The sequence below is a fragment of the Somniosus microcephalus genome, chromosome 33, assembly GCF_052327205.1.
Source record: "Somniosus microcephalus isolate GS21.2 chromosome 33, FLI_Smic_1.0, whole genome shotgun sequence".
In the NCBI taxonomy this organism is placed as follows: domain Eukaryota; kingdom Metazoa; phylum Chordata; class Chondrichthyes; order Squaliformes; family Somniosidae; genus Somniosus; species Somniosus microcephalus.
The window spans coordinates 29,938,949-29,961,643 of NC_141019.1; the positions used below are offsets into that span (position 1 = coordinate 29,938,949).

A 22,695-nucleotide genomic window follows, 5' to 3' on the forward strand; every position below is an offset into this window, starting at 1 on the left:
CTCTCTTCCCCCAGTCTCTCTCTCTCTCTTCCCCCCAGTCTCTCTCTCTTCCCCCCAGTCTCTCTCTCTCTCTCTTCCCCCCAGTCTCTCTCTCTCTTCCCCCCAGTCTCTCTCTCTTCCCCCGTGTCTCTCTCTCTTCCCCCGTCTCTCTCTCTCTTCCCCCGTCTCTCTCTCTCTTCCCCCGTCTCTCTCTCTCTTCCCCCCAGTCTCTCTCTCTCTCTTCCCCCAGTCTCTCTCTCTCTCTTCCCCCCAGTCTCTCTCTCTCTCTCTTCCCCCCAGTCTCTCTCTCTCTCTCTTCCCCCCAGTCTCTCTCTCTCTCTTCCCCCCAGTCTCTCTCTCTCTCTCTTCCCCCCAGTCTCTCTCTCTCTCTCTTCCCCCCAGTCTCTCTCTCTCTCTCTTCCCCCCCAGTCTCTCTCTCTCTCTCTCTTCCCCCCAGTCTCTCTCTCTCTCTTCCCCCCAGTCTCTCTCTCTCTCTTCCCCCCAGTCTCTCTCTCTCTTCCCGTGTCTCTCTCTCTTCCCCCGTGTCTCTCTCTCTTCCCCGTGTCTCTCTCTCTTCCCCCGTCTCTCTCTCTTCCCCCGTCTCTCTCTCTCTTCCCCCCCAGTCTCTCTCTCTCTTCCCCCAGTCTCTCTCTCTCTTCCCCCCAGTCTCTCTCTCTCTCTCTTCCCCCCAGTCTCTCTCTCTCTCTCTCTCTTCCCCCCAGTCTCTCTCTCGCTCTCTTCCCCCCAGTCTCTCTCTCTTCCCCCCAGTCTCTCTCTTCCCCCCAGTCTCTCTCTCTTCCCCCAGTCTCCCCCGTCTTTCTTCCCCCGTCTCTCTCCCCCCGTCTCTCTCTTCCCCCCAGTCTCTCTCTCTTCCCCCAGTCTCTCTCTCTCTTCCCCCCAGTCTCTCTCTCTCTCTCTCTCTTCCCCCCAGTCTCTCTCTCTCTCTCTCTCTTCCCTCCAGTCTCTCTCTCTCTCTTCCCCCCAGTCTCTCTCTCGCTCTCTTCCCCCCAGTCTCGCTCTCTTCCCCCCAGTCTCTCTCTCTTCCCCCCAGTCTCTCTCTCTCTCTTCCCCCCAGTCTCTCTCTCTCTCTTCCCCCCAGTCTCTCTCTCTCTTTCCCCCAGTCTCTCTCTCTCTCTTCCCCCCAGTCTCTCTCTCTCTCTCCCCCCAGTCTCTCTCTCTCTCTTCCCCCCAGTCTCTCTCTCTCTCTCTTCCCCCCAGTCTCTCTCTCTCTCTCTCTCTCTCTTCCCCCCCCAGTCTCTCTCTCTCTCTCTCTTCCCCCAGTCTCTCTCTCTCTCTCTCTCTCTTCCCCCCAGTCTCTCTCTCGCTCTCTTCCCCCAGTCTCTCTCTCTTCCCCCCAGTCTCTCTCTCTTCCCCCCAGTCTCCCCCGTCTCTTTCTTCCCCCGTCTCTCTCCCCCCGTCTCTCTCTTCCCCCCAGTCTCTCTCTCTCTCTCTCTCTCTCTCTCTTCCCCCCAGTCTCTCTCTCTCTCTCTTCCCTCCAGTCTCTCTCTCTCTCTCTTCCCCCCAGTCTCTCTCGCTCTCTTCCCCCCAGTCTCGCTCTCTTCCCCCCAGTCTCTCTCTCTTCCCCCAGTCTCTCTCTCTTCCCCCCAGTCTCTCTCTCTCTCTTCCCCCCAGTCTCTCTCTCTCTCTCTTCCCCCCAGTCTCTCTCTCTCTCTTTCCCCCCAGTCTCTCTCTCTCTCTTTCCCCCCAGTCTCTCTCTCTCTCTTTCCCCCCAGTCTCTCTCTCTCTCTTCCCCCCAGTCTCTCTCTCTCTCTTCCCCCCAGTCTCTCTCTCTCTCTCTCTTCCCCCCAGTCTCTCTCTCTCTCTCTCTTCCCCCCAGTCTCTCTCTCTCTCTCTCTTCCCCCCAGTCTCTCTCTCTCTCTCTTCCCCCCCAGTCTCTCTCTCTCTTCCCCCCAGTCTCTCTCTCTCTCTTCCCCCCAGTCTCTCTCTCTCTCTTCCCCCCAGTCTCTCTCTCTCTCTTCCCCCCAGTCTCTCTCTCTCTCTTCCCCCCAGTCTCTCTCTCTCTTCCCCCCAGTCTCTCTCTCTCTTCCCCCCAGTCTCTCTCTCTCTTCCCCCCAGTCTCTCTCTCTCTTCCCCCCAGTCTCTCTCTCTTCCCCCAGTCTCTCTCTCTTCCCCCCAGTCTCTCTCTCTTCCCCCCAGTCTCTCTCTCTCTCTTCCCCCCAGTCTCTCTCTCTTCCCCCCCAGTCTCTCTCTCTCTCTTCCCCCCAGTCTCTCTCTCTCTTCCCCCCAGTCTCTCTCTCTCTTCCCCCCAGTCTCTCTCTCTCTCTTCCCCCCAGTCTCTCTCTCTCTCTTCCCCCCAGTCTCTCTCTCTCTTCCCCCCAGTCTCTCTCTCTCTCTTCCCCCCAGTCTCTCTCTCTCTCTTCCCCCCAGTCTCTCTCTCTCTTCCCCCCAGTCTCTCTCTCTTCCCCCCAGTCTCTCTCTCTTCCCCCCAGTCTCTCTCTCTCTCTTCCCCCCAGTCTCTCTCTCTCTTCCCCCAGTCTCTCTCTCTCTTCCCCCCAGTCTCTCTCTCTCTTCCCCCCAGTCTCTCTCTCTCTTCCCCCCAGTCTCTCTCTCTCTTCCCCCCAGTCTCTCTCTCTCTTCCCCCCAGTCTCTCTCTCTCTTCCCCCCAGTCTCTCTCTCTCTCTTCCCCCCAGTCTCTCTCTCTCTCTTCCCCCCAGTCTCTCTCTCTCTCTTCCCCCCAGTCTCTCTCTCTCTCTCTCTCTTCCCCCCAGTCTCTCTCTCTCTCTCTTCCCCCCAGTCTCTCTCTCTCTCTCTCTTCCCCCCAGTCTCTCTCTCTCTTCCCCCCAGTCTCTCTCTCTCTCTCTCTTCCCCCCAGTCTCTCTCTCTCTCTCTTCCCCCCAGTCTCTCTCTCTCTCTCTTCCCCCCAGTCTCTCTCTCTCTCTCTTCCCCCCAGTCTCTCTCTCTCTCTCTTCCCCCCAGTCTCTCTCTCTCTCTCTCTTCCCCCCAGTCTCTCTCTCTCTCTTCCCCCCAGTCTCTCTCTCTCTCTCTTCCCCCCAGTCTCTCTCTCTCTCTCTTCCCCCCAGTCTCTCTCTCTCTCTCTTCCCCCCAGTCTCTCTCTCTCTCTCTTCCCCCCCAGTCTCTCTCTCCCTCTTCCCCCCCAGTCTCTCTCTCTCTCTCTCTCTTCCCCCCAGTCTCTCTCTCTTCCCCCGTCTCTCTCTCTCTTCCCCCCAGTCTCTCTCTCTCTTCCCCCCCAGTCTCTCTCTCTCTCTTCCCCCCAGTCTCTCTCTCTCTCTTCCCCCCAGTCTCTCTCTCTCTCTTCCCCCCAGTCTCTCTCTCTCTCTTCCCCCCAGTCTCTCTCTCTCTCTTCCCCCCAGTCTCTCTCTCTCTTCCCCCCAGTCTCTCTCTCTCTCTTCCCCCCAGTCTCTCTCTCTCTCTCTCTTCCCCCCACTCTCTCTCTCTCTCTTCCCCCCCCAGTCTCTCTCTCTTCCCCCCAGTCTCTCTCTCTCTCTTCCCCCCCAGTCTCTCTCTCTCTTCCCCCCCAGTCTCTCTCTCTCTCTTCCCCCCAGTCTCTCTCTCTCTTCCCCCCAGTCTCTCTCTCTTCCCCCCAGTCTCCCCCGTCTCTTTCTTCCCCCGTCTCTCTCTCCCCCCGTCTCTCTCTCTCTTCCCCCCAGTCTCTCTCTCTTCCCCCAGTCTCTCTCTCTCTTCCCCCCAGTCTCTCTCTCTCTCTCTTCCCCCCAGTCTCTCTCTCTCTCTCTTCCCCCCAGTCTCTCTCTCGCTCTCTTCCCCCCAGTCTCGCTCTCTTCCCCCCAGTCTCTCTCTTCCCCCCAGTCTCTCTCTTCCCCCCAGTCTCTCTCTCTTCCCCCCAGTCTCTCTCTCTTCCCCCCAGTCTCTCTCTCTTCCCCCCAGTCTCCCTCTCCCCCCCGTCTCCCTCTCCCCCCCCCCCCAGTCTCCCCCTCTCTCTCTCTCCCCCCCCGTCTCCCTCTCCCTCCCCCCCCCCAGTCTCCCTCTCCCTCTCCCCCCCCCAGTCTCCCTCTCTCTCCCCCCCCAGTCTCCCTCTCCCTCTCTCTCCCCCCCCAGTCTCCCTCTCCCTCTCTCCCCCCCCAGTCTCCCTCTCTCTCTCCCCCCCCAGTCTCCCTCTCCCTCTCTCTCTCTCTCTCCCCCCCCAGTCTCCCTCTCTCCCCTCCCTCTCTCTCTCCCCCCCCCGCTCTCTCTCTCTCTTCCCCCCAGTCTCTCTCTCTTCCCCCGTCTCTCTCTCTCTTCCCCCCAGTCTCTCTCTCTCTCTCTTCCCCCCAGTCTCTCTCTCTCTCTTCCCCCCAGTCTCTCTCTCTCTCTTCCCCCCAGTCTCTCTCTCTCTCTCTTCCCCCCAGTCTCTCTCTCTCTCTCTTCCCCCCAGTCTCTCTCTCTCTCTCTCTTCCCCCCAGTCTCTCTCTCTCTCTCTCTTCCCCCCAGTCTCTCTCTCTCTCTCTCTCTCTCTTCCCCCCCAGTCTCTCTCTCTCTTCCCCCCCCCCGTCTCCCTCTCCCTCCCCCCCCCCAGTCTCCCTCTCCCTCTCCCCCCCCAGTCTCCCTCTCTCTCCCCCCCCAGTCTCCCTCTCCCTCTCTCTCTCTCTCTCCCCCCCCAGTCTCCCTCTCCCTCTCCCCCCCAGTCTCCCTCTCTCTCCCCCCCCAGTCTCCCTCTCCCTCTCTCTCTCCCCCCCCAGTCTCCCTCTCCCTCTCTCCCCCCCCAGTCTCCCTCTCTCTCTCCCCCCCCAGTCTCCCTCTCCCTCTCTCTCTCTCTCTCCCCCCCCCAGTCTCCCTCTCTCTCTCCCCCCCCAGTCTCCCTCTCTCTCTCCCCCCCCCGCTCTCTCTCTCTCTTCCCCCCAGTCTCTCTCTCTTCCCCCGTCTCTCTCTCTCTTCCCCCCAGTCTCTCTCTCTCTCTCTTCCCCCCAGTCTCTCTCTCTCTCTTCCCCCCAGTCTCTCTCTCTCTCTCTTCCCCCCAGTCTCTCTCTCTCTCTCTTCCCCCCAGTCTCTCTCTCTCTCTCTTCCCCCCAGTCTCTCTCTCTCTCTCTTCCCCCCAGTCTCTCTCTCTCTCTCTCTTCCCCCAGTCTCTCTCTCTCTCTCTCTCTTCCCCCCAGTCTCTCTCTCTCTCTCTCTCTCTCTTCCCCCCCCAGTCTCTCTCTCTCTTCCCCCCCCCGTCTCCCTCTCCCTCCCCCCCCCCAGTCTCCCTCTCCCTCTCCCCCCCCAGTCTCCCTCTCTCTCCCCCCCCCAGTCTCCCTCTCCCTCTCTCTCTCTCTCTCCCCCCCCAGTCTCCCTCTCCCTCTCTCTCTCTCTCTCCCCCCCCAGTCTCCCTCTCCCTCTCTCCCCCCCCAGTCTCCCTCTCTCTCTCCCCCCCCAGTCTCCCTCTCCCTCTCTCTCTCTCTCTCCCCCCCCAGTCTCCCTCTCTCTCTCCCCCCCCAGTCTCCCTCTCTCTCTCCCCCCCCCCCGCTCTCTCTCTCTCTTCCCCCCAGTCTCTCTCTCTTCCCCGTCTCTCTCTCTCTTCCCCCCAGTCTCTCTCTCTCTCTCTTCCCCCCAGTCTCTCTCTCTCTCTTCCCCCCAGTCTCTCTCTCTCTCTCTTCCCCCCAGTCTCTCTCTCTCTCTCTTCCCCCCAGTCTCTCTCTCTCTCTCTTCCCCCCAGTCTCTCTCTCTCTCTCTTCCCCCCAGTCTCTCTCTCTCTCTCTCTTCCCCCCAGTCTCTCTCTCTCTCTCTCTTCCCTCTCTCTCTCTCTCTCTCTTCCCCCCAGTCTCTCTCTCTCTCTCTCTTCCCCCCAGCTCTTCCCCCCCCCAGTCTCTCTCTCTCTCTTCCCCCCCCCAGTCTCTCTCTCTTCTCTTCCCCCCCCAGTCTCTCTCTCTCTTCCCCCCCCCAGTCTCTCTCTCTCTTCCCCCCCCCAGTCTCTCTCTCTCTTCCCCCCCCAGTCTCTCTCTCTCTTCCCCCCCCAGTCTCTCTCTCTCTTCCCCCCCAGTCTCTCTCTCTCTTCCCCCCCCCAGTCTCTCTCTCTCTTTCCCCCCCCCCAGTCTCTCTCTCTCTCTCTCTCTCCCCCCCCCCCCCCAGTCTCTCTCTCTCTCTCTCCCCCCCCCCCAGTCTCTCTCTCTCTCTCCCCCCCAGGTCTCTCCCCCCCCCCAGTCTCTCTCTCTCTCCCCCCCCCCAGTCTCTCTCTCCCACCCCACCCCCCCCGTCTCTCTCTCTCCCCCCCCCCCCTGTCTCTCTCTACTCCCCCCAGTCTCTCTCTCTTCCAACAACAACATGCCCTCAAAAAACCCTCGGCACCGCCGGGCACTCCAGCTGGTTTGTAATAAATAGAAAGCAGGAATTTTGACATTGTTATAAGGAAACTTGATGTTCAAGGGATTTGCGAGGGTGACAGGACTTGCAACCAAATGCGCCAATAAACCTGTAACATTAATATGCACATACAGGTAGCCCCTCTATATAGACTGCACCCAAACTTGAGCCATCTCAACTTTTTTTTAAACTTGAATAGTGGCCGCACTCACCAACTTAAACTGATTTTTTCCTTTAGGAGATACAACATATATGCAAGATTTGGCTTTTATAAATGGTTAGGTATCATCAGGGTATATCTATATATATATAAAAGGATACTTCTGTCTGTCATTCCGTCTGTCTGTCTGTCTTGAATTAACTCGAAAATTATAGAGCGTACCTACACGTGCGTTACGTCGAAAGAAAGCGGACGATTCCAGAACCGTCCTAAGCGTATTTACGTTTCGGCCGGACAAAAATTGTTCGCGCGTTATGCAAAAAACCTTCAAAATTAAACTCATTATCTGCTAAGTAGCATTGATTGACTGACGTCAAGGTCGACCAATCCTGTGCCGGCACGATTGACCAATCCTACAGTTCAGTCGCCTGATGGTTGGCCAATCGCTGTGTCTGTGGGCGGGACTAATCTTTTTCATCTCAGGGATCTGGCAGCCATTGCCTCAAGCTAAAAACCCCATTTACTTCCAGCTCAAAATCTGCTAATCCAGCTTCGAAAAAGTTAGTATCTCTTTTAAAAATAACATAAGATTTACCAAAAACGTTTTATAAGTACTTTCACTTTCATCTTTCAAGGTATTAAAAGGTAGAAATGTTGCCCGGCAGCAGATTGAGTGAGGGACACAGAGACAGGGCCCAAAAGCCTGGGACTCGATTTAAAATGTTGCCCGGCAGCAGATTGAGTGAGGGACACAGAGACAGGGCCCAAAAGCCTGGGACTCGATTTAAACCGCCCGGCCCAAAACAGCCCTGGCAAAGCCGGGCTCCCCCAGCTAGTACTTAAAAGTAGATGTATGGGAACTGAGTGGTGCAATGGCTAGTCCCTGTCCTTTCACCTCTGGAACCTCAGTTTAAATCTAGCTCTAAATGATGGGATAAAAATCTCCTCTGTGCTGAATATAAGGTTTTAAATGAAAAATAGTCTCAACCCAGTTCCTGGTGTGCCAGAGCGCACAGTATAAAATAACCCAGAATTTGTCCTCCAATTCCAAATTTCTCTCAGACAGACCATTAGGATGGTTGATGTGGGAAAGGGACATGTCACAGTGAGGTTTGTTAAAAGATACTGTTGGGGCACAGTAAAGGTGACTTTAATCTTGATCTGAATCCACGAGTGCTTGAAATTGACACTAGATGCAAAAAAACAAAAAAAAGGTGATTTCTAGCCCTGTTGCCATAAAGCTGTATGTACTATACATATACTGTACAGCATATATCATTATCTCCCCATATACTCTCTTTCTTCACAGGAAAATTGACTGGGCAGAATGTCTGATCTGGAGAATGAGTTGATTGCAATCATAAAAATCTTCCACAAGTATACAGCATACAACAGAGATAAACTCAAGAAAGCGCAACTAAAAGCTCTCGTCAACAATGAGTTAAGTCAGTTCATTGAGGTAGAAAAATTTATAAACAGTTAACAATAAGTATGTAATAACATTCCTGTTATTTTGTGAGACTCTCGTGGGAATATTGCTCATGTAATGCACATCTGACAAGCTGCTCCAAATATACACTTTCCAGTTTTTACAGCTAACACTGGGTTGCAGATTTTCACAGTAATTGAATTTTGTACATTAATTAGACCCAGAGCTGGACATACTAGTAAAATGGTCCAAATAGTATTTTTGTTGGCACTAGGTAACAAAGACTTTAGTTTTGTATAAAACAAAAAAAACTAACCAAATTGAAAATAAACCCATTCTTCCACTCAAACATACAAAATGTTTTAAACATAGAAGATAGGAGCAGGAGTAGGCCATTCGGCCCCTCGAGCCTGCTCCGCCATTCAGTGAGATCATGGCTGATCATCCAAATTCAGTACCCTGTCCCTGCCTTCTCTCCATATCCCTTTAGCCTTAAGAAATATATCTAACTCCTTCTTGAATATATTTAATGAATTGGCCTCTACTGCCTTCTGTGGTAGAGAATTCCACAGGTTCACCACTCTCTGGGTGAAGAAATTCCTCCTCATCTCTGTCCTAAATGGCTTACCCCTTATCCTTAGACTGTGACCCCTGGTTCTGGACTCCCCAACCATCGGGAACATCCTTCCTGCATCTAGTCTGTCTAGTCCTGTTAGAATTTTATAAGTTTCAATGAGATCCCCTCTCATTCTTCTAAACTCCAGCGCGTATAAGCCCAGTCGACCCAATCTCTCCTCATACGTCATTCCTGCCATCCCAGGTATCAGCCTGGTGAATCTTCGCTGCACTCCCTCCATGGCAAGAACATCCTTCCTCAGATAAGGCGACCAAAATTGCACACAATACTCAAGATGTGGTCTCACCAAGGCCCTGTACAACTGCAGCAAGACATCCTTGTTCCTGTACTCGAACCCTCTCGCTACAAAGGCCAACATACCATTTGCCTTCTTAACTGCCTGCTGCACCTGCATGCTTACCTTCAGCGACTGGTGCACAAGGACACCCAGGTCTCGTTGCACTTCCGCTTCTCCCAATCTACAGGAAACTTTCGATTAACCGGCCCCTAAATAACCGGAACGCTCTATCCACCGGCAAAATTCAGGAGTCGGTTCAGATAACTTTTATTACTCCATTTGTTGCTGTGCAAGGGTATAGCTGAAGCTGTTGCTAAGCTACAGAGACGCTTGCAACTTGTGCCGATTGTTTTGAAGCTGAGCAACAGGGTTTGTTGCTTTATACGGAGCTCTGAGCTCCATATCTTTTACTATAGCGTTCGGTTATCCGGAATTGTTGATGAACCGGCAACACATCGGTCCCGTCCGTGCCGGATACCAGAAAGTTTCCTGTATTGCCATTCAGATAATAATCTGCCTTCCTGTTTTTGACACCAAAGTGGATAACCTCGCATTTATCCACATTATATTATATTCCGTCACACTCCTTACTTGTGCCTTGTAGATGGTAGAAAGGCTTTGGGGAGTCAGCAGGTGAGACACTCGCCGCAGCATACCTAGCTTCTGACCTGCTCTTGTTGCCACAGTATGTGTGTGGCTGGTCCAGTTAAGTTTCTGGTCAATGGTGACCCCCAGGATGTTGATGGTGGGGGATTCGGTGATGGTAATGCCATTGAATGTTAAGGGGTGGTGTTTAGACTCTCGCTTGTTGGAGATAGTCATTGTCTGGCACTTCTGTGGCGCGAATGTTACCTGCCACTTATCAGCCCAAGCCTGAACATCGTCCAGGTCTTGTTGCATGCAGGCATAGACTGCTTCATTATCTGAGGAGTTGTGAATGGCACTGAACACTGTGCAGTCATCAGCAAACATCCCCATTTCTGACCTTATATTGGAGGGAAGGTCATTGATGAAGCAGCTGAAGATGGTTGGGCCTAGGACACTGCCCTGTACCGATTCATTAATTAGGGATGGGCAATAATTGGTGGCCTTGCCAGTGACGCCCACATCGTGTGAATGAATAAATAAAAAAGTAACAACTTGCATTTATATAGCGCCTTTAACATAGTAAAACGTCCCAAGGCGCTTCACAGGAGCGTTATCAAACAAAATTTGACACCAAGCCATATAAGGAGATATTAGGGCAGACGAGGTAGGTTTTAAGAAGCGTCTTAAAGGAGGAGAGAGGAAAGAGGAAAAAATAATTAGAGGTCAGTAGTACACTTTGTAAATAGCAGGTCATTATGGGTATGCACGGATAGTCATAAAATCTCAACAAAAAATGGATGAGTAGCTTTTTCTTCTGTAACTAATAAATCATGGGAATGCATGGCTTTGAAAAGTGTGATTTCTGAGAATCCAATACTGTTTGCGGGTTGTCAATTATGGAGAAAAGCCGTGTTTCATTAAAAGAGGAATTTCACTCTCCTTAAATATTAGTAGAAGTATTGAAGGCTTGATATGGAGATATGATTGCTAAATTTGTTCACAGTTCTCAGACTATAAGAAAGCAGATATAGCAATTTTCTACATTTTTAATTTTTCTTTGTTTGAGTTTTGACCGAAACTAGATTAATATTTGGAAATAGTGGCCAGCTCTGTCCAAAAATTGACCAAGATCTAAGTATCACTTGTCACTATAAATTATGCATTCCAAATGAGCTTAAACCAGACCTTGCTAAGGGGGTAGGTCTCATGCTGGTGTGACTCAGTTGGTGCTAATATAAATTTCTCACTCATTTCTAACCAAATTTCCTGAACAGGTATAAGTTCCGTCCTTCTATCAGCCAACACATCTCTATACAGCACCCACTACTGTTTTCTCATTAACAGATTTCAGATTTCCTGCTTCCACACTTCCTCCCAAAGGCTGGAAAACCCAGGCTGTGCACTCCTCCACACCCGCCGATACTGACAGGGGACATAATAGATCCACCTGATTTTCCTTCTCTCTATTTAGAGTAGAAATTGGCAGGCGTTGCACTCGTTTTTCGGGCATAAAATGGGCGCAAAGCATACCAAGTTAGCAGTGGGACGGTCTGTGCCCAATCTGATCCTGCTAAAAAAAAAAAATTTGGCATTCTGGGCAGATGCCTAAAACAGGCACTATGCCCCTTAAATAAGTAAATTAGGGGGCTAATACCTGTTTAAAGGACATCTAATCAAAATTCATTGAGGATGAGCAGGGAAGGCATCATAAAGTAAGTAATGAAAATTTTTTGTATAAAAAAACCTATCACATGGAACCAGGAGGAGCAGGAGTACTCTGACACAACAGGAGTTACAATCACCCTGCCCTCATAGCCTGCTCCAATCCTCCCTCCCGGGACTTACCCAAGGGCCACTGCCGGCGAAGCAGGTGCCCCGATGTTGATGTCTTCGTTCGGGTGAGCTTCCTGTGGAGGTGCGACCAGTACCGGCAGCTTGTGTCGAGTATGCTGCTGATGCCCGAGGATCAATTTCCATCAATCCTTGGGCCTCTTGGTTGGGGCACATGTTGGTTGCGTAGCACTGAGTCTGTGTCCGAAAACAGGCCTAGCGTCTCTCTATTTAGCAGCCCAACCAAGAACAAGTGAAATACTCCTATTATGTTTGACTGAGTGTAAACATGAGTTCAGGATTAGATTTGAATCTGAGACCATGCATTGCGCTCTACCACTCCAGTTGCTGGTTAATGTTTATTTCTGTTCGAATAAAGTGTCTAATGGTTTTCTGTCTTTCTGTCAATCCTACAAAGAATATAAGGGACGAAGAGACTCTGGATACACTCATGCTGGACTTGGATGAAAATGGTGATATGGAAATTGATTTTCAAGAATTTGCCACATTCGTTGCTATGATTACCTCAGCATGTCACGACTTCTTTGCTCCCCAGGAGTGAACTTTTGAGCCAAGAGCATAAAGTGTACATTAGGTGTGCATAGAGAAATGAGTTGAAGCACCTCAACTAGATAACGAGAATAACTATTCAAGCACATAGAAACATAAACATCAGATTAGAACAAAATGCACAGAAGATGCCAAGGAGGGCCAAGAGTATTCCATTCTTTAGAACTAGCATTCCTCTCTCTGACAACCCTGACAAATCCAGTATTATATACATATATGCTTTAAAAATAAGAGTATTCTAAATTGGGCTTCAGTTGTAAATCCAGCACTTCAAGAAATGTACACATTATAGTTGCCTCTGAATGCTGTTGTTGTCTGTTTTAAAATAACTAATTGTGCCAGAATTATGATTTATTGGAAAATTTGAACTCACTAAAAGGATGTTACCTAAATGGAAAGTTTTATTGATTGAATAATGAATAAAGACAGCCGTGAAATAAAGGGCAGAACCTTTACTGTGGTACTTCAGAGCTCCCCAGGCAGCAGGTGGTGTTCTGATAGACTAACTTGTAATGTTCTTTGGAGCAATGATAACAGAGTGCTTCATTCTCAAAATATCCGTGGACAACCCGTTGCTCGGCACTAGGTACCCAACCTTCTTGCCTCCATGGCAGGGCAGGCTTCAGTCACATGGCCCATCTTTATGCTCACAGTATAGTCCTTTCTTACAACATTACAAAGTTTGAATGGAGTGCAGACATGAACGGTAAACCAAAGACAGTTTATCGAAACACAAGGGAAGCAGCTACACCTGACTTGGTATAGAGTCCTATATAGATTTGTATTGCCAATTATTCCAAGATATTATACTGGACAATTTTAACAATACATTTTTCCTGGAACGTTTCCACAGATTTTGGGTTGTGAGCACAGTTTGACGTCCACAACAAATTTAAACCAAATAAGTCGTTAAAAAACTTAAGAGCTAGTGATATTTTATTTTAAAATATTCATCCATTGAACTATTAAAAAGATGTACTGGTTCAGCAACAACTGCACCAATTCCATACAACGTACAACATGTAACTTCCAGCATCATTACAATTTAGCAAAGTATTTGCCTTCTTTGTACATCAGAGTGTCTCTGAAGTTTTGCAGGGTTTCATCACAGTTATAGGGATTCTGGGTTTTCATGCATGTATAGTATATTATATTTAACAGAAATGCTGGCCAAACCAAACCTATACTGATACATAATTCACTTGGCAGCAAAATTCACTGACCTTGCTCAAATTTAGTGATGAATAAAAATTAGAGCTTTACAAACCTAGTATCCAAACGTTACACCATTTTCTATTAGATTCCTTAGTGTCTACAACATCACTGTTACTTACCAAAATGTACATAATGGGCCAAAGCTCTTATGACAGGTAGACACCTAATTTTCTGTCTCTAACAGGAACCCCAATTACAACCTTTAAAAGGTGGGGGTGCAGGTAGAAAAGCCCATGAAAAAGCAAATGGGATTCTCTTTTATACATCGGGGCATCAAATACAAAAGCAAGAAAGTGATTTTGAATTTGTACATGACATCAGTCAGGCCACAGTTGGCATACTGTGTACATCCCATTATAGGAAGGAGATTAGATTCACAAAAAGGGTATAGCGAAGATTCAGTAGAATACCACCAGAAAAGAGGGGTTATAGTTTTGATGTAAGGCTGGAAAAATAGGTTTTTTTTCATTGAAACAGTAACAGTTAGGGGTATCTAATAGAGGTTTTCAAAATTATGAGGGGTTTTGAGAGTAGATCGTGAAAGAGTTTTTCCACAGGCTAGTGGGTTGGTAAGGGGGCATAGATTCATGTCATTGGAATATGGAATGTTTTATCATAAATGGCAAAGATTATAACATAATTTAAAAGGGAATTTGATAAGTATTTGAGAAGGAAAAATGTAAAAGGATATGAGGAACGACCAAGGAAATGGGATTAGAGTCATACAGCACCGAAGGAGGCCATTCGGCCCGTCGTGCCTGTGCCAATGATAGCTCCAGTTGACGGGAAAGCACCAGCACAGACACATTGGGCCGAATGGCCTTTTCCTTTGTTGTGATTTCTTGGGTTCTAATCACAACCTGCATTCAAATATATGTGAGATGCACTGCAAAAATCCGGCTACTCCCAACCTCAGGGCTGCTGTTGTAGTGAAAAACCTTTTGTGTTACCACTGTCTGGCCATTTTTAGAAGACATCAATATCTTCATGCAAGTGCAATTCATGCATCAGATTTTACAATAAATACAATCCTAAAATATATATATTAAACTTAGGTTAAAAAGACAATGGTGCAACTAATAGTATCTTCCCTTAGGTTATCTTACAGAATTATATAAAGCAGCTAACAGTGCCACAGAAATATTTGCGTTCCAATCTAGGTTTGGTTTAAGTGTACACCATTTCAGGAATTCTACTCCTTCCCAACATTCTGTTTTCGTATTACTTTCTGTTGCTTGCCTGTGCTAATCTTCGGAGGCTTCTTGTCTAACAAGGGCACAATTTGCATCACTGAACAAAAGCACAAATATATATTACAAAGATTACAAACAGAGCAACAGCTACCCTCCACACACATGCATCTTCACACATTACATTATTTACATTAGAAATATAGATTGTATAGTTTTAAATAGTACTGTTACAACAATGGGCACCACGTAACTCAGTTGGTTAAGAGGCGGACTTGGGGCCGGAGGTCCTGGGTTTGAATCAGAGTAGGATTCACTCAGCCTTTCTGGAGCATTTTTATATTGCGCTAGTGCCACTGGCCCCTGACACACAGATATCTCACAGCCAGCACCAACACCAGAGTAAACCTGCCAGATTTGCTAAGGCCAGTAGGCAAAACATCCCGGCCTCCAACCTTAACAAATCTGGCACATTTACTTTGGTGTTACTGCCGGCTATGGGAGACCTGCACATTGGGAGTCGCGGGCACTAGCAAAATATAAAAGCTGTTAAAATTGGATAAAATGAATACCATATCTTAGAATGTGGGAAGAAAGCAGGAGATTTTGCACGCTGTCACAACATCTGTTCTTAGATACTTCTTAGATATTTGGTACTGGAAACGGAGCTCAGCACTGCACCACTGCCTAATGGAGTCAGACTACAGGCTTGCATATTATGCAAAGTAGATTGTAGGTAAGGTAAGGAGTGGCACAATAACTGATCGGCTGCACTGAAGTCAATGTCAATGACTGGACATAACAAGTGTACTGTGCCTAAATCACTGCTTTTAAAAGAATACTAGTCAATCTCCCATGGTGTTGCACACGGAGTTATGGTCAAGGGCACTTTTCAGATTAGGCAGGGTTAAAGGGTGGGAAGATAATTGAAGTGGCAGGAGAGGGGCGAGGAGAGGAGGTAGCTGGAAAGTGTGGAAGGAGAGAGAGAGGGGGAAGAGGGGCAGGGCAAAGAGAGAGAGGAGGGGCGAGGGACTGCGGATGGAATGAGGTAGAGGAGTGGGTTAGAGGGGAGGGGAAGAGAGAAGAAGGCAAGAGCGAGCGAAGCCGGGAGGAGAGCGCGGGCGAAGCAGGGAGGAGAGCGCGGGCGAAGCAGGGAGGAGAGCGCGGGCGAAGCAGGGAGGAGAGAGCGGGCGAAGCAGGGAGGAGAGAGCGGGCGAAGCAGGGAGGAGAGAGCGGGCGAAGCAGGGAGGAGAGAGCGGGCGAAGCAGGGAGGAGAGAGCGAGCGAAGCAGGGAGGAGAGAGCGAGCGAAGCAGGGAGGAGAGAGCGAGCGAAGCAGGGAGGAGAGCGCGAGCGAAGCAGGGAGGAGAGAGCGAGCGAAGCAGGGAGGAGAGAGCGAGCGAAGCAGGGAGGAGAGAGCGAGCGAAGCAGGGAGGAGAGAGAGAGAGAGAGAGAAAAAGAGCGAAGCAGGGAGGCGAGAGCGAGCGAAGCAGGGAGGAGAGAGAGAGAGAGAGAGAGAGAAGCAGGGAGGAGAGAGCGAGCGAAGCAGGGAGGAGAGAGAGAAGCGGGGAGGAGAAGAAATGGGGAGGAGAGGAGAAAGAGAGGAGGAGGGAGGAAGAGAAGAGGGTAGAAAGAGAGTAAAGAGAAGAGAAGAGATGCGGAGAGGAAGAGGGGCTGAGGAAGGTGCGAGGCAAAGTGATGGGAGAGGGGGAGGATAGAGGAGGAGAGCAGGTGAGAGGGAAGAGGAGGGAAGGGGAGAGAAGAGAGCGAGAAGGGGGGGGGGGGGGAAGGAGCAAGGGGGCTGGTAACTCGTCATGATTTGATACAACCATGGGCTTTTGGTTGCCTGGAAAATCAGCCGTTAGACCATCCAAAGTTGTTCTCACCTCCAAAATGGGAGGAACCAAGAGCAAGAAGAAACAGGTAAGAAAAATACATATTTTTAAATGTTTTCATGGTATGTGGGCAATGCTGGCAAGGCTGCATTTATTGCGCATTCCTAGTTGCTCTGAGAATGGTGTCAGGTAGGAAATTAATTCGCAACCCAGCGACAATAAAGGAAAGGCGATATACTTGTCCAAGTCAGGATGGAGTCCGACTTGGAGGTGATGGTGTTCCCACTATATTGCTGCTCTTATACTTCGAGATTCCAGTTAGATCATAAAGAACCCCCGCCACTACCAAAAAAGAGAAAAGGCTTGCCCAGGTAGAGCGTCATTTCCCTAGATTTGACATCAATATAAGGGTTAAAAAATATTAGTGAACTGTATTCCAGAATGTTTCAACTTGAAGGTTTCTTCGAGGAAAAGTAGTACACAATGTAGTGAAATCCTGGCCTTTTCATTTCTTGTCTGGAAAACTAAAAATGGCAATAAAGTAACAGATATGTTGAATTGTTTCTCTTACCCGGAGGGGATGGCTTCTGAACGCAAATTTGATCACTGGCACAAACCATGTCTTGCAACTTAAGATCAATTGGGGTTGAAGGTACTGTAAAATCTGAAATTTAACAAAATTTAGCTTTAAGTAAATGCTAATCAATATGTCAGTGTACCTTACTTAAGTGAAGCTTTTGGATTTAATACAAGTATCCAATACTATTTGTATTTAAAGACCTGGAATTTCCCAAGTGTTCTTCCAATCTCCTGCAGAAACTTCAGTGGAAGATCGGTGGAAACTCCAGAGAAACAGCGTAAATGGCCATTTCAATCATTTCTGCAGGGTTTCCGCCGATCTTCCACCAAGGTTACGATGGGAGATCGGGGAACTCGTCGGAAATTCTACCCCATAGAGTCTTACATTAAAACATTTCACAATTCATTACTTTTGAAGTGCAGTGACTGCGATTATGCAGGCAAATTAACAAACACAGCATTATTAACTTTTGATACAGTATGATGATGCTCCACCAGGTTTTTGGTAAAACCTCTCTGAGTGGAGGACAGGCACTACCCTATAGGAAAAGTAAATTGCATGACAAGTCATCTTATGTAGCAAGGTCTAAACTAACATTGCAAGCAGTTGTCTGCCAGCTCTTTAGGCTAGGGAGTGTTATGTAGCCCAGGAGAGCATGTTAGTAACAAAAACATAAATTTGGGGGGGAAATGAAAATTTACCTGTATCCTGGGAATTCAGCATTTTCTCAGCAGTATCACTGAAAGGCGAGGATGGCACGTCTTGGTCACGGTTACCAACTGAAGAATGAAAGAAAAATCAGTCTTATATAAGGTCATCAGCTTTCTTATGAGTAATGTTTAGTAGCTTGATTTGAAATTACCTGCTTCCATCATTTCAAAAACTCGGATGTCAAACCATTCAAGGCCAGATCTTTCAATATCAGGCACCAGATGTAAGGGCGACTCTGGTAATAGAAGTGCAAGCCGACGAGTGTATGGAGAGTAATAACTAGAAGCTGTTTGATGACGTGCTCTATGCTCCATTTCAAATACTAGAATATTTAAAAGACAAAACTATTAATCTATGTCTTAAGAATGTGGAATTTCTAACCTGTATTAATAGTTTTTAAGCAGTTTTCTCTTTGGGGAGGTGACAGATATGGTAGATGAGAGAAATACAGTGGATGTGGTGTACATTGTCTTTCAGAAAGCCTTTGACAGGTACCACACAGGAGACTACTGGGAGACGATTAGGGGGGGTATGGAATTTGGAGAAGGGTAGCAAATTGAGTTAATTGGTTAGAAGAGAGGACGAATTAAGGGCAGTTTCTTAAGAGTGGTTGGAAGTGTCCCACAGGGTACTGTTCTGGGGCCACTTCTGTTCACTGTATTCAATGATTTGAATATAGGGCTAGATGGTGTGGTGTCCAAATGTTTATCATAGATTACAGAATGATACAGCACAGGAGGCCATTCGGCCCATTGTGTCTGTGCCAGCTCTTTAAAAGGGCTATCCAAATAGTCCCATTCCCCTGCTCTTTCCCCATAGCCCTGCAATTTTTTCCCCTTCAAGTATTAACCCAATTCCCTTTTGAAAGTTATTATTGAATCTGCTTCCACCACCCTTTCAGGCAGTGCATGCCAGATCATAACAACTTGCTGCGTAAAAAAAATTCTCCTCATTTCGCCTCTGGTTCGTTTGCCAATTACCTTAAATCTGTGTCCTCTGGTTACCGACCCTTCTGCCACTAGAAACAGTTTCTCCCTCTCTACTCTATCAAAACCCTTCATGACTTTGAACACCTCTATCAAATCTCCTCTTAACCTTTTCTGTTCCAAAGAGAAAAAAACCCAGCTTCTCCACATAACTGGCCCTGGTAGCATTCTAGTAAATCTCCTCTGCACCCTCTCGAAGACCTTTACATCCTTCCCAAAGTGTGGTGCCCAGAATTGGCCATAATACTCCAGCTGAGGCCTAACCAGTGATTTATAAAGGTTTAGCATAACTTCCTTGCTTTTGTACTCTATGCCTATAAATAAAGCCAAGGATCCTATTTGGTTTTTTTATTTTTATTTTAACAGCTTTATCAACTTGTCCTGTCACCTTCAAAGATTTGTGTGTGAACCCCCAGGTCTCTCTGTTCCTGCACCCCCTTTAAAATTGTACCATTTAGTTTATATTACCTCTCCTCATTCTTCCTACCGAAATGCATCACTTCACACTTCACGGCATTAACTTTCATCTACCATTTGTCTGCCTAATTTACCAGTCTGTCTACGTCCTCCTGCTACTATCCTCCTCACCGTTTACTACATTGTCGAGTTTTGCGTCATCTGCAAACTTTAAAATTATGCCCCCTACATCGAAGTCTATGTCATTAATATATATCAAATAGAACAGCGGTCCTAATATCAACCTCTAAGGGACACCACTGTTTCCGTCCCATCAGTCTGAAATACAACTGCTCACCACTACCCTCTGCTTTCTGTCTCTTAACCAATTTGCATCCATGTTGCCACTGCCCCTTTAATCCCACAGGATTCAACTTTTGAATAAGTCTATTATGTGGCACTTTATCAAATGTCTTTTGAAAGTACATATACACATCAACTGCATTACATTCATCAATCCTCTCCGTTACTTCATCAAAGAACTAATCAGGTTTGTCAGACACGAATTGCCTTTAAAAAAGTGTTGGCCTATGCTTTCCAAGTGAAAATTAATTTTGTCTTGGATTATGGCCTCTAGCAGTTTCCCCACCACCAATGTTCGGCTGACTGGCTTGTAGTTACCAGGTTTATCCCTCTCCCCTTTTTTGAAAACGAGTGTAACATTTTCAACCTTCCAGTCCTCTGATACCATTCCCATATCCAAGGAAGATTGAAAGATTATCCACTATTTTCAACCCTATTTCCCTCAGCAACTTAGGATGAATACCATTGGGTGACTATTCTACTTTGAGCGCTGCCAACCTTTTAAGTACCTCCTCTTTATCTATTTTTATTATCCTACCAATTTTTCTACCCTCTTCTCCTTTACTGTGACATTGGCAGCATCCTCTTCTTTTGTGAAGACAGATGTGGAGAGTGTTGATATTAGCAAAACATGCATATCATCTAAATGCTTTCACATTAATTAACATTTTAATTTTCTCCAATTTCTGCTCGGGGCAGGTTTCAATGGTCCTATTGTGCAGTTTACTGAATATGCATTGCAGAAAATTATGTTTTTTTTTAAAAAAAAGCTGTGTTGGTGAATTATTGATGTAGCCAGTAAAATTATAAATAAGGAAGCAAAATTGGCACGAATTCACTGCTTTTTATTTAAACCAAGGCAAGTCGCTAAGCTGAAAAAATAACGATGAAGAGATTGAGTGTGAAAAGCTAAAAAAAAATTGCAAATGAGTAAAGGCTGTAGTATTTAAACCTGCCCTACTAACAGACCTAAATCTGTAGCAAGGTTTTCTCTATAGCTTCTGCTTACAGATGTGCCAAGTATAGTTCACAAGGAGTAACGAGCATCACATTGGCTTAAAAATGTAGCTTGCTGTGATATCTGTCACTCCTATAGACCAGTTGTACTATAGTCTACATCAATGTGTAGTACAATTTGGGTGGGAAGTCACCTAAACCACATTTAGATTAAGTGGTTTGAGACTACCTCAAGGAGTTATGCATTGCAACAGTGACGACACTTCAAAAAGTACTTAATCGACTGTAAAGCACTTTTGGACGTCCCGGGGTCGTGAAAGGCGCTATACAAATGCAAGTCTTTCTTTCATTACACCACCTTGGCTTCACACGGATTGCAGCTAACTTAGTCTCGAATACAATTCCTTAAATGCCAAATGAGTTAGAAATCCATAAAACACTCGAAAATCATCAGGCCTAATTAGGGTTGCCAACTCTGGTTGGACGCATTCCTATAAGTTTCATCGCTGACCTCCCATCTTCAACCGCCCCGCCTATGCACTCCCGCCCAACACGTCCATCCTAGCACATAAGCAAAATACTGTGGATGCTGGCAATCTGAAATAAAAACAGAAAATGCTGAAAATACTCAGCAGCTCAGGCAGCATCTGTGGAGAGAGAAACAAAAATTTAACGTTTCAAGTCGATGACCTTTGGTCAGGACTGGTCATCGACCTGAAACGTTAACTCTGTTTCTCTCTCCACAGATGCTGCCTGACCTGCTGAGTATCTCCAGCATTTTCGTTCCGTCAAATAGCCTCCCCCCATAATAAACAATTTTAAAAATGATTTTAATGCCCTTATGAATGTTCTCCTGGGTTGCTTTTAGCCGTGTCCAAATCCTAGAGGATTGTCAACTCTAGTCCGAATATGTACCTGACGCTCGACAGCTCTGCAGTTCTTTCCGATCAGGATCGTAGGGCTCGAACAAAATTAAAATTAAAAAAAAACTATAACCAGTTTTCCTTCCCTACTTATTCGCGGGATCGTTGTATAATTTAAAGGGTGAAGTACCTGTGGCGGCAGCGCTAAAAAATGACGACGCCGCGTCAGCCACGCGGCTCCTGCTCGCGCGACCGCTTTAAATTCAAGCAACGGAAAGCGGACAGCCTTTGAAACATTGCGCGAGCGCACCACGCGCCCCGAAAGGAGCCCGCCGCCCGCGGTCGGCACCGCGCAATGCGAAGAGAGAGGAGCCGAAGTGGGGAAGCAGAAGATGGCGGCCAGCCGCGGAGCAAACGAGCCATTTTGTTTTATGGCTTCGTCTAGGTGAAACCGTCGCATTCACCTGCAGGCGGGAAAACTCCGAAAGCAGCTGGCAGTATTCAGTGCATCACTATACAATAGGAAACACAATGAATAAAGTGAGCATGAACAAGATAAATTGTGGGAAAACACAATGTAATGAATGAAAATAGAATGTTTGGAACCTGGTAGAAGTGAGATTTATCTACATATATTAAAATATCTGGTGTATGCATATGCCCTTCCTGGTGTCACACTTTTGGCTACATTTTTACATAAAATTTAACCTAGATCAACAAATAGTGTTAACCTTGTAGTTACTCAAATAATTTCCAGTTTAAGACTGTTAAGATTTGGGAAGAAGTGCTTTGCCAACAAGAACGAATGACCAAAAGAACTTGCACGTATACAACACCTCATCACATCCATAGTGTAGTGTATGTAACCGTCCACCTTTAAGAGAACTATTTTAGGTGTTGCACTACTTTATCTTGGCTGCTGTATACTGTAATACCGGGAGTGACCACACCGGTATATAAGTGCTGTGTAAGGATTTATTGGGCAGATTCGCCCTGACCTTCGAATAGTAAAGTCCTGTTAAAGTTACTCTTGTAGTCTGTGTATTAATTCACCATATAACCCACAGACTTTACACATAGGACATTCCAAAGGGCGTCTCACCCAAGAAGTTACTTTTAAGTATAGTTTGCTGTCACTAGTTAATGCCAAAAGGTAGAAGCAAATTGTCACTCCATGCAGCTCCAATTGAATAACTGCCTAAATTGGTGGCATTTAATAAACACCAAGTGGCCATTTTTTGTATTCAGGTGAAAAGTTCTAATTTGGTTTGCACTGCCAAACAGGAAACACTGGTTCTTGATGGCCCTGGCATGCCTTGTTTTATGCAGCACCATGTAAAGCATAGCAGGCTGTAATTGAAGTGCTTCTGAAGAACCTTCCAGTATTCACATTTCATTATGATGCTGTAATGATATCAGCAAATAGAGATGGTATTTGCCTGTTTGATTATGATGCCTTACCAGCATGTTTGCATGTATTGATTGCTTGTGCCTGACCAGCAGAGGGCATGTGACAGAGACAAGCAAGGCAGTTGAGTTTAGTTTCAGTTTTCGTTCTAGATGCATCACTAGCATGATGTCTCCTGTAAATGCTGTATAAAGAGTTGAACAAGCTTTAAATTAAAAGACATTCTCTTTCATAAATGTCTCGTCATTGAACCCACAAAGAAATCAATACATGGTGTCAGAAGTGATTGAAAGAGATGGAGAAAAAATCTGAAGTTAAATCAGCTCTCCACAAATTAGCAAGCTAAAAAGAGAACATCGTTGCTTACCATTGGAGAATAAAGCTAACGAAGTGAAAAAATGGAAGGATTACACCCACCGGCGACGCTTCAGTTGACAGGTAATGTGGCTGAAAATTGGAGGAGATTCAAAC

General features: G+C 47.2%; 2 protein-coding genes across 5 annotated transcripts in view; one reads left to right on the forward strand and one right to left on the reverse strand.

Annotated features, from left to right (window-relative positions):
• Nucleotides 1-12,157, forward strand: part of LOC147097073 (protein S100-B-like) — a 15,371-nt gene extending 3,214 nt beyond the window's left edge. The window contains exons 1-3 of one of the 3 annotated variants that reach the window (XM_085972870.1): nucleotides 6,164-6,951; nucleotides 7,701-7,850; nucleotides 11,571-12,157. In XM_085972870.1, coding sequence (XP_085828996.1) covers nucleotides 7,719-7,850; nucleotides 11,571-11,714 — 276 coding nt within the window. In that variant the 5' untranslated portion in view covers nucleotides 6,164-6,951; nucleotides 7,701-7,718 and the 3' untranslated portion in view covers nucleotides 11,715-12,157. Of the gene's footprint in view, nucleotides 1-6,163; nucleotides 7,851-11,570 lie in introns of those variants that run through there. The other 2 variants (XM_085972869.1, XM_085972868.1) reach the window with 2 other exon arrangements.
• Nucleotides 12,158-12,640: 483 nt separating this feature from the next.
• LOC147097074 (uncharacterized) lies at nucleotides 12,641-21,066 on the reverse strand. Of its 2 annotated transcripts, none has more exons than XM_085972872.1 (5): nucleotides 21,007-21,066; nucleotides 17,403-17,573; nucleotides 17,242-17,319; nucleotides 16,532-16,624; nucleotides 12,641-14,227 (listed from the first exon to the last, which is right to left on the reverse strand). In XM_085972872.1, exons 2-5 carry the CDS (start codon nucleotides 17,563-17,565, stop codon nucleotides 14,130-14,132), a joined length of 432 nt encoding a protein of 143 aa, XP_085828998.1. In that variant the 5' UTR covers nucleotides 17,566-17,573; nucleotides 21,007-21,066; the 3' UTR covers nucleotides 12,641-14,129. The 2 variants fall into 2 exon arrangements, with proteins under 2 accessions (XP_085828998.1, XP_085828997.1); XM_085972871.1 differs by lacking the exon at nucleotides 21,007-21,066 and adding an exon at nucleotides 20,869-20,994.
• Nucleotides 21,067-22,695: the final 1,629 nt, after the last annotated feature.